General features: G+C 25.8%; 1 protein-coding gene across 1 annotated transcript in view; it reads left to right on the top strand.

Annotated features, from left to right (window-relative positions):
- Positions 1-11,729, top strand: part of LOC136080686 (uncharacterized) — an 88,174-nt gene that overhangs the window by 70,708 nt on the left and 5,737 nt on the right. Inside the window, exon 14 of the mRNA XM_065797664.1 lies at positions 11,455-11,625. Coding sequence (XP_065653736.1) covers positions 11,455-11,625 — 171 coding nt within the window. The remainder of the gene's footprint in view (positions 1-11,454; positions 11,626-11,729) is intronic.

The raw sequence follows: 11,729 nt of genomic DNA, 5'->3' as shown, positions 1-11,729 counted from the left end.
TTTTGTAAATAGGACCCTATTCATAGCATCTTTCTAGACTTTATTGTACGGACTTTAATCAAACATTTTTCGTTTTATATTAAATATTAGTTAATTTTGGTTCTCAAATTTTTTTAAATTTTATATTCTGAGACAAAATTAGAAAAATTATTAAATTTCTGCACTATAACTTAACTTTTTTCTAAAAGTTATATGGCTTTTATATATTTTTGAATATCCAAACTTTTGATTAATTTTGATAAACCATAGTTATCATCAATATAATATTTTTGTCTTTTTAAGGGCACTATACCTGTAGCAGTGATTTGTTAATTTTTTTAAATGCATTTCAATAATATAAAAACATAAGTGAAGATCAAAGTTATATAAGTCTTTTTTTTTCTTCTTAGCAAAATCTTTCTACTTTTCGAGTGAATTAATTTTAATGATTCTTATATTAAGTTTATTAAAAAGACTATCGCTGTTTAAAGTTGTTACTTCTAAATTTAAATATTTTTTTTTAATAATTTTTACTTTTTTTATTTTAAATCTTATATAATTAATTAATATAAGCAAAAATTTTATACAATTTTTGATGATACTTTAATTAAAATCATTAGCTACTTTATTTAATTGCGTTTTGCTAATATAAAAACGTCAGCAAAGATAAACATGTCAAAGTTGTTTATTTTTGACGTAATTAAAAAACAATTTTTTCAACGCATTTGTTAACAACTGTGGTTAAACTGTCAAAACAAAATATTATTCGCATGGTCATATAAAGACTTGAAATAGCACGTCTTTCTGGCCAAGCCTATATATATATATATATATATATATATATATATATATATATATATATATATATATATATATATATATATATATATATATATATATATATATATATATATATATATATATATATATATATATATATATATATATATATATATATATATATATATATATATATTTATTTATTTATTTTTATATATATTTATATATATATATATATTTATATTTATATATATATATATATATATTTATATATATATATATATATATATATATATATATATATATATATATATATATATATATATATATATATATATATATATATATATATATATATATATATATATATATATTTATTTATTTATTTTTATATATATTTATATATATATATATATTTATATTTATATATATATATATATATATTTATATATATATATATATATATATATATATATATATATATATATATATATATATATATATATATATATATATATATATATATATATATATATATATATATATATATAGTATCTACATACATACAGTTGCGAAAAAGAGTGTTTTTTTCCTTTTGCTTTTTTGTTTGTTTTTTTGAGGTGTTTTTCTGCTTTTTTTTTAAAAAAATTTATTTTTTTGGCATAAATTTTGGAATAGTTTTCCTTTTTTCTAGTATATGATAAAAGAACAATAACATGTATTAACGCCAATTTAACTTATTTAAAAAAAAATTAAATTTGCTATTAGTTAGTTATAAATACAGTATGGGAATGTTTATTTGTCATGTTGTACTTCCTAACAACTGCGATACTCTCATCATATTTAGAAACTATTCTTATCCTATAAGAAAGTTACCATTTTAATTTTGATAATGTAAATATATTAGTATATAATACCATCCCAATTTAATGTCAAACTTTAAATGCTTAAAGAAGTAACCAATCTATCAAGATTATTTATTTCTTTGAGCATTTGTACATTGTGTAGTAATTTAGCCTTAAATTGTTTGTTTAATTTGTCAAAAAAATATTTATTGTTAGTAGGCCCATATAAAAAAAGCTCTATACTGAACTTATTTTCAATGAAAATTTAAAAACTTCAAGTTATTATTATTTACTGAGTTTCCCAGACCACTTTTTTCTAATGACTTGTAATTTATTTATTCATAATTTTTTTTTTTTTTTTTATTCTTGGATTACATTTACAAAAAACATTCTCTAATATCTTTTACCATGGAAAAGGAAAAAATCTCAGAAATATCTTTTTTGGACATAACATTATGTAAGTCAAACCGTTCAACAATTGCAAAAGTTTTCATTAAAAAAAACCTTAACTGAATTATGCACCAGCTTTTACAGCTTTACTTCATTTTCATATAAAATAAGTCTTACAAAATGTTTAATTGATAAAACTCTCAAAATTAACAATACTATCCTTGATCTTCATTATGATATTAACAATCTTTTAAAAATTCTCAAACGTAATATGTACCTATCTTGGTATGTACCTATCTTGGATAATAGAAAAAACCCGCATCTCTTCCTTAAAAAGGTAATTATGTTGTTCCATTTTCATCTACAGACCTAACAAACTCTTGCTGTTTAAATTACCTTATGTTGGTCAGATATCTGAGCTAGCAAAGTAAAGATTACATGCAATTATCAAGAGACTTCATAAAATTTTTCTAAAGTTTGAAATTCAACCTTTCATGTTCATCTTTTTCTTTTTTTTAAATCCATCTAAAGAGTTTTAAAAAATTTATAATATTAGCCAATGTAATAATATGCACAAGCTCGAAAAACAGGCCAACTCATAAACATTTACTTTTCGTTGTTTCACAAAAGTAATATATAACAACTTGAGCGTTTTAATGCTTTTTTTAAAAAATTTGCAATTCTTAAATTGATAAACCCATCTTCACAGGCTGTATATTCGAGAGTAGATTATAAAATTAAATTGGGTTATGCGAAACTGTGCCGATAGCTTAACTCTGTTAACAACTCAATCAAAATGAAGTTAACAGCTGACAACTTTATTATTACAAATAGATCAAAAGAAACTTTTTTCTCTTTCTCCCAACTATTTTCATCGTAGTATATATGTTGATTTTTAAAAACATCTATTTAAAGGAACCACTAGTTATTATGCACAAAAAAAAGAAGTCATTTTGATATTTAAATTTATAGTAAATAACTTTAAATATAACTTAAATTTATTTATTATAGATATATATCCCTTACAGTCTAAGAAATGTTAAATTATATTTGATATAAGTATCTTGAGACTGTAAGTTGGTTACTGTAAGATTGGTATTCACTTCGTTAAAAGTGTCTAACTTTTTTTATTTACAGATCTCCCTCCTGTAGATTTTAAATCATTTGTCATTTACAAATTTGTTTGTGCAGGATGTAAATCCTGTTATATTTACAAAACTTCTCGCCACTTAAAGACACAGATGATTGAACACTGCAGAAGGGATAAATTTATAAGCTTCTTCACTCAAAAGAAAAATGTTTTACTAATTTTAGTGATGAATATTTTTCAACTTTAAATTGTGCTAATAACAAAATTGAATTAAAAATTTAAGTAAGTATTCATGTACGATAAGAAAAAACTGATATGAACAAACAAATAAATTGTGTTAAAATGACTCTTACCATTTAAAATAATTTATCGGTTCTTTTGTTATATTTGATATTTGTTAAAATAATTTTTAATAATTCTTTTGTATATAAAGTTTGTTATCAATTGTATAGCTTTTATTATGTTTATTTTTACAGTTATACTATATTTTATACCATTTTTAACAAATATATTTTAACTGATGATAACTATATATAGTCGAAACATGTCTTAAAATAATAAAATATATATATATATATATATATATATATATATATATATATATATATATATATATATATATATATATATTAAGCTTTTGACAAAGTTTGGCATGCTGGTCTTCTCCATAAGCGTTTTTCATATGGTGTATTTGGAAAAGTTTTTGAGATTATCAAATCATTTATTTCTAACCGCTTTAATAAAGTCATCCTCGAAGGCCAACATTCTTCTTTAATTCAAGTAACTTCTGGGCTACCTTAAGGTGCTATTCTTTGTCCTGTTTTGTTTCTTATCTACATTAATGATCTTTCCAACACAACCTTATATCTAAAGTAGTTCTTTTTGCTGATGACTCAACTTTATACTCTTGACAAAAAGTGCTTTCTTTTTGATTGCTTAGAACAGGCAGCTGATCTTGAATACAATCACACTTCTATAACAGATTAGGGCTCAGAGTGGCTTGTAAATTTTAGCTCCAATAAAACTCAGTTATTTACTACAAACAACTATTGCGATACTGTCGAAATTCCTATATTAAAAAATAGCAACCCTCCCATTGAAACCTCTTTATGTTTTCTTGGATTATCCTTTACTATTGACTTTTCATGTAAACCATATATACAATTGATTGCGAAATTAGCATTCACTAAGATTCCTTCTCTTTATTGTGTTCACCATTTTCTTACTCCTGATTCCATTCTCTACCGCTACAAATCCTTTATTCCTCCCTGTATAGAATACTGTTTTTAAATTTGGACTCGTTCTTCTAATGATGCTCTTCCTCTTCAAGACAAGGTCCAAAAATGCTTTTTAAATATAGTTGGACCCGTTCTATCTGTTAAGTTTGAGCTATATTCCCATCGTTGAAAAGTTGCATCTCTTTCTCTTTTCTAAAAATACTATTATGGTCACTGCTTAAAAGAGTCACCATCTCTACTTCCATAAACTAAAACTCATTCTTACTTGACTTGTCATTCAGCTAAGTCTCATTTGTTAACTGTATCTTTCCCTGTATGCTCTAAAAACTATTGACTAGTTTTTTTACCCACATTTCAACCCTTTAGAACTCCTCCCATCTTCATTTTTTCCTGACTCATACAAACTAAAACTCTTTATATTTTCTGTTAACCATTTCCTTGCTCTGTAACTCTATTCTTTTTATTTCCTAGTAACTCCCAACTTAATATTTGTTGTTTGCAGCCTTGTTGAGAGTGAAGCAGAATAAAAATGTATGTATATATATATATATATCAACTTGTTTCTCCACGCAGCGGTCTTGTTCGTCAAGGTTTGTGTTTCAGAGTTATAGAATTGAGAGAGGGTTATAACCACTATTAAGTAGCCTCCTCGTCTGTAGTGGCTTTCTCGGCCTTGAGGAGGTGAATAACAAAAAAATATATATGTTTGTATAATAATTGTTAAATGTAATTAAATATAATAAATGTAAATAAACAATGTTTATTGAGTCAATATATAACACTAAATATAAAATTGAGGAATTTTAAATTTATTTAAGTTTATATACACGTCTGCTCTGACCGTGCTAACTTTTTAGCATACCAAAATAAAACGAATTTCAGTAAATTTTTGTAATAATTGTCCTATTCAAATCTAAAATTAAAATATGAATTAAGATATTACCATTAAAGTTAAATTTAGTAGCTTAAATTTTTTATTTTTTTAAAAAAGCCAAAACAACGGTCCCCTGTTTTTTGACCTGTGTTTTTTTTTTCAAAAAAACAAAAGAAGCAAGAACCCAAAAAATGTGTCACATCTCTATACATACATACATTCATAAATACATACATACTTATATACATATATACATACGTACATACATACATACATACATACATACATACATACATACATACATACATACATACATACATACATACATACATACATACATACATACATACATACATACATACATACATACATACATACATACATACATACATACATACATACATACATACATACATACATACATACATACATACATACATACATACATACATACATACATACATACATACATACATACATACATACATTAATACATACATACATACTGATATACACTCATCAACTTTTGCATCTCTTAGCTTTTTTGTTTTAATAAAAGCTCAAAAAGTAGAAATCAGTTATCAAGTAGAGCTACAGGTAAAAGGAGTTCAGAATATAAGATGTTTTTTTAAGATCCTGGTTAAGAAAAATTATTAGGGCAGCCACTTAGACAAAATACTCCTGTTGGAATGTTAAAAAAGTTAAAGTTTTTGGTAGTACCGTTGTTCATGTCTTTAGATATATATTTAAAATATAATTTTTTCAATTGGTATCTCAGAATGTCAGGTTAAATAATTGGCTGTGCTGCTTCCATTTTTGGTTAGAAAATCATATAAGCTTTATTTTCCTTCCTCAGTATATTTTTAAACGTTTGGTTCACTTACTCTTTTTACCTTTATATTCCACTACAAAATGCTAGGTTTAGGACCCTTAGAAGGCGAGGTAAAGGAAACTTAATAAAAAAAAATCTTGTTTGATTTCTTCTCAATATTATTAAATAAATATTTTGACTGCATTAAACTTATTATCTACACTAAGGTAGATAAGAGTTGAGAATGTCTTTTAGTTTTCGAACTAACAAATCAAGATGCATTATTCTAAGCGATATTCTAGAAATGAAAAATAAGCAGTTAAAGGAAGCTGTTGAGTGGTGTCAAATCAGCAATAAATGCGGTTAAGCCGTAATCAATCCAGGAAAATTTCCACTAGTTAAAGATCTAAGAACAATTAACAAATGACTTAATGTTGCCATTGAAATTGGAAAAGAGAAGGTATATTGTTCAATTTTTGCCAAAGATGAGGAAGAGTCGCTAGACTTTTATATAAAAAATAAGAATATACATGATTGAGAAATGAAACTATTTTCTAATAAACTGTTCAAATTAAAATCAAAAACTTTTTTTGTTATGATTATTGCATTAAGAAAACTAAACTTGTAGTGTTTAGTTATTTGGTATTGTGTTTTCACTAATTTATTTAGGTGCCCACAAGGTTTAAACAAGTCAGAGTTGACAAAGACAATGTTGAATGTTTTGGGAGTAAGAAAGCAAACAAGTTATCACCAAATACTCAATAAGCACTTCAAACAAAGAAGCCTAGAAAGTCTTTTTGGAAGCGTTGGGATGCAAAATATCAAAAGTGCATCACAAAAAAGAGACAGGAAACATTATCTATAAATTGTGCCCTTAACTGCACAAAAGAAACAGCATATAATCATCTTAGCGAGTTAGCTGAAGAACTTACAAAAAGTAATATTTTCAATGATGCAAATTAATTAGAAACAGGTGTATGGCAGGGAGATATTGATACCTCTAGACTTTACCATCATGATGAAACTCCTCAGTTTGTAAACTATGGATTTGGTGATACTCTTAGTGGTTTAGTTTATGTTGGGAGTCAGTTGATAAGTGAAAACAGAGAATGAGTAACTATACATTCTTTTGTTTCCTTTAAAGGAGATATAGCAATATGCCACACCATATTCAAGGGAAAAGGGGTTAATGCCCACATGACTCAGAAAGAAGCAGTAATACAAGTTGCAAATCTTCTAATCTCCACAAATGACAATTTTAGCCAAGATCACAGTACACATGCTGTTGTCCTATCTGATGGTCATTCTTTAAGGTTTGACTATCATGCATTGACATTTCTTAGAAGCAAAAATATTCGACTTTTCATTACTCCATCTGACACAACTGGCATTACCTTGATCAAATCAATCAGAAATTGAACTTTGATTACCAAAGTGCTAAATCTGCACTTTTTTTCTTTGTTTATGACAATCAACAGGGAAGTTTTCATGCATATACTTGCAGAGTTATGGTCAGAGTGGGCATCAAAATAAACAATTATAAATCCAGGTAAAAAAAAGTTGGGATTTCAAGTATAGCAATCATTGTTGAGTGAATGCAGGAAGATAAGTTCTTTTAAACCAAGCTGTGTATTAATAAAAATACTGAAAATTATTAATGTGCAACAGCACTAACAGTTTCATCTACTAAAGATATTTGTTTTGGCTCAGCAAGCTATTGGAAACATAAAAACGAAAGTGCCATGGAAGATGATTAAGCAGTATTTCATAAATCAATATCATTTGATATATCTCCTTTAAAGGAGATATATCAAGTGATATTGATTTTATAAAAAAAGTAAATTTAAGCAACAAAAACAAATTAAAGTATTCTAAAAATGTAAGGGAAAATGTACATGTGTCAAGAATTTTTGTGTTGCAACTAAGCTTTAAGTAATGCTTATGTTGCCATAATGTTTTAAAGTCTAAAAGCAGTAAAACATCATTTCGAGGTGAAACAGGTTCAAAACCAAATATGTTCAAAATATGAAAGAGGCTCAAATTTAATAGCGGATCCAACTACGTTTACAATCCCTTTTTCCCCTTCTAAACCTTGTCTAGAAGTAAAAGAGCATCATTAGAAGAGCAAGCCTAAATATATCAACAGTATTCTATACAGGTATGAATAAGAGATTTGTAGAGGTAGAGAATGGAATCAAGAGTAAGATAATGGCAAGCACGATAAAGAGACGCAACCTTAGCAGATGCTAACTTTGAAATCAATTGTATGTATGGTATTCATAAAAGATGATCTAAGAAGATGTAAAGAAAAGGACTTAGTTAGAGGGTTACCATTCGTCAATATACGAATGTTGACAGTTGTAAGTTTTGTTGAAGTTAAAATTCACAAGCCACTGCAAGGCCCAATCTTTTATAGAAGTGAGATCAGATTCAAGATTGGCTTTTCATCAAGGAAGTGAGATTCAAGATCGGCCTTTTCAAAGGTTGTCAGGAAAATTATTAATTTAGATAAAAAAAAGTTCCAAGAATAAAAAAGACTTGAATAAAGCAGTAAGAAAGAAACGATTTTATAATCTCGAAAACTTTCCTCGTTGTTCCATAAAATGCAAGCTTAGGGAGAATACCAGCATGCCAAAATTTATAGAAAGCTTTCTTTGTAAAGTGCAATGGTCCTTGCCTCGCCGCCTCGATCTAATGAACAATAAAATCTTTTGATCATATGCAGTTAGCAAGTAAGCCATAGAACTAAAACCGTATTGATTGTCTAATAGTACTTTATTTGACTCAAGATAGGATGTTAGAAATTTGTTGGTCAAACACTCAAAAATTTGCTAATTACATATATAAGGCTGATTGGACAATTGTTTAGGGTTCAGAATGCTTACTTATAAAATGAAAAAATAATATAAATTATGCATAACTAGATTAATAATAACAAGAGTTATAACAGTTATAATTAAAATAATACTATTGATAATTATATAAATGACTATAGTAATTCTAATAATAATAGTAATAATAATTGCAATTAATAGTTATTAAATGTTTTTATAAGTATGTGTAAATGATATTTGATAAAAGTAAATAATACTTATTAGATATTAATTATTATAATCACAACATTTATAGTTATTATCATCATAATTTTAATAATTCTTAAAGAGTCAGTTACACTTAAGTTTGATCTAAGAAAATCAAACAATATTATAATTATGAGTTTATTATTAGTGTAGTACTACTAATAAAAAAATTAAAGACATATTGGACATGCATATAATATAAACATAAAAAAATCTCAATTAACAGGTGATAAGAAAAAATCAGGAAAAAACACTCATACAAAAATGAGTCATAATAATTGAATAAGAATCCTAACAAGAGTGAGAGATAACAATAAGTGATTAAAAGAATATCTAGAAATTAAAGTAAAGATATTTTTAAGAATTTCTTTATATTTTGTATAAGATAAAACAAAATGGTCAAGGTTTCTTATATTGCAGTTTTTATTTACAAAGCATACACGGCTCTTGTTCCATTCACAAATACAGAAAAAAGAAACAGATATATATATATATATATATATATATATATATATATATATATATATATATATATATATATATATATATATATATATATATAATATATATATTTGTTTATTAATTTATTTCTTGCAGAGTATGTATCTATTAGTACACTTTTTATGAAAAAAGAAACAAAATTTATAGTGAACTAACTGACTGTTTGTGTATATATATATATATATATATATATATATATATATATATATATATATATATATATATATATATATATATATATACATATATATATATACATATATATATATATATACATGTGTATATATATATATATATATATATATATATATATATATATATATATATATATATATATATATATATATAAGTTTATATTTATATGTTTATGTATATATGTTTATATATATATTTATATATATATATATATATATATATATATATATATATATATATATATATATATATATATATATATATATACACATATATATATGTTTATATATAGGTAGATTTCCTCTGTGATTAGTTGATCCACAATTTATATATCTTACTTTTTTTTACATTATTTGATCCTAGCAATGATTCCTGTTTACTCTACAATATTCCTTTATATCCACCTGTAATAACTAGCTATGTATAAAATTGTATAACTTAATAAAAACTTTTTGGCATGCTGGTCTTCTCCATAAGCTCTCTTCTTACAGTGTATCAGGTAACATCTTTAAGATTATTGAATTCTTCCTTACTAATTGTACTATAAAAATTGTCCTCGATGGACAGCATCTTCTTCATATCCTGTAACTTCAGGGGTTCCTTAAGATTTCATCCTTGGCCCTATACTTTTTTTAATTAACATTAACGATCTCCCAGAAATTCTCACATCTAAGGTTGCAATGTTTGCTGATGATACTACCATTTATTCTTATTTTGATAAAAAGCCAACACTCTCTGATTGCTTGGAGGGGGCATTTGAGCTTGAAAAGGATCTCACTTCTGCTACAGCATGGGACTCTCAATGGCTGGTGAACTTTAACTCAAAAAAAACTCAATTTTTTTCAGCTAATCGTAATTGCATTAATTTAGATTTTCCTATATTTATGAACGGTAATATACTCGATGAGTCATCTATTCTCCATCTTGTAAGATTAACCCTTACCTCCAATCTTTCTTGGAAACCATATATCAAATTGATTGCAATATTAGCTTCTGTTAAGATTGCATCTATATATTGTGCTTGCCACTTTCTTACTCATGATTATATTCTTTATCTCAATCAATCTCAAATCCGTCCATGTATAGAATTCTGTTGCTATATCTGGGGCGGATCTTCCAATGATGCCCTTTCTCTTTTAGGGAAGTTGCAAAAATGCATTGTAAACATAGTTGAATCTGCTCTCCAACCATTATCATATTGTTGTAATCTTACTTCTCTTTATCTTTTCTATAAATGCTACATTGGCACTGCTCTAAAGAGTTAGCATCTCTTGTGCTATCTACTAAATTTCATTCTCGTTTTACTCATCATTCAATTAATCTCATCCCTCATCCTTTTACTGTGACTGCTCCAAAGTGCTCCAAAAATTCTTATTCGTCTACTTGTTCCTTGAACATCGGTTCTTTGGAATTCTCTTCCTTCATCTTGTTTTCCCGATTCATATAATTTGTAATCTTTTAAGTTGTATGTTAATAGTTATCTTGCTCTATAAATTTCATCTTTTCTCTTCCAGTAACTTCCAACTCTAATAGTGTTTGCTTGCAGCCTCATTGGAAGTGAAGATGTTTAAAAAAAAAATTATTTAGAAAAACTTGGCATATATTTTAATGATTTTATATTTTGATAAAAATTTTTTAGTTTCTTTGTTTGTTTAATAAAAATCTTTTTAGAAGATGGAATGTGGGGTAGCTGGGGCATTACAAATTGTTCGAAAATGTGTGGTAGTGGAATAATATTTTTTAATAGAAGTTGTAATAATCCACATCAATCATTTAATGGTCGTGATTGCATTGGTGTCAGTAATTATACCGAAGACTGCAACACATATTTGATTTGTCCAGGTTGAAAAATGCTTTTTTATACTTTATGCAAATATAGTTAGTTATTTTTATGAAAAGTTTTTTAGAGTAAGCTATTCAGAAAAAATCTGTTGGTTTTCTATTTT

This window comes from Hydra vulgaris, chromosome 05 (assembly GCF_038396675.1).
Source record: "Hydra vulgaris chromosome 05, alternate assembly HydraT2T_AEP".
NCBI lineage: Eukaryota > Metazoa > Cnidaria > Hydrozoa > Anthoathecata > Hydridae > Hydra > Hydra vulgaris.
This window is presented reverse-complemented; position numbering and strand designations above follow the sequence as displayed.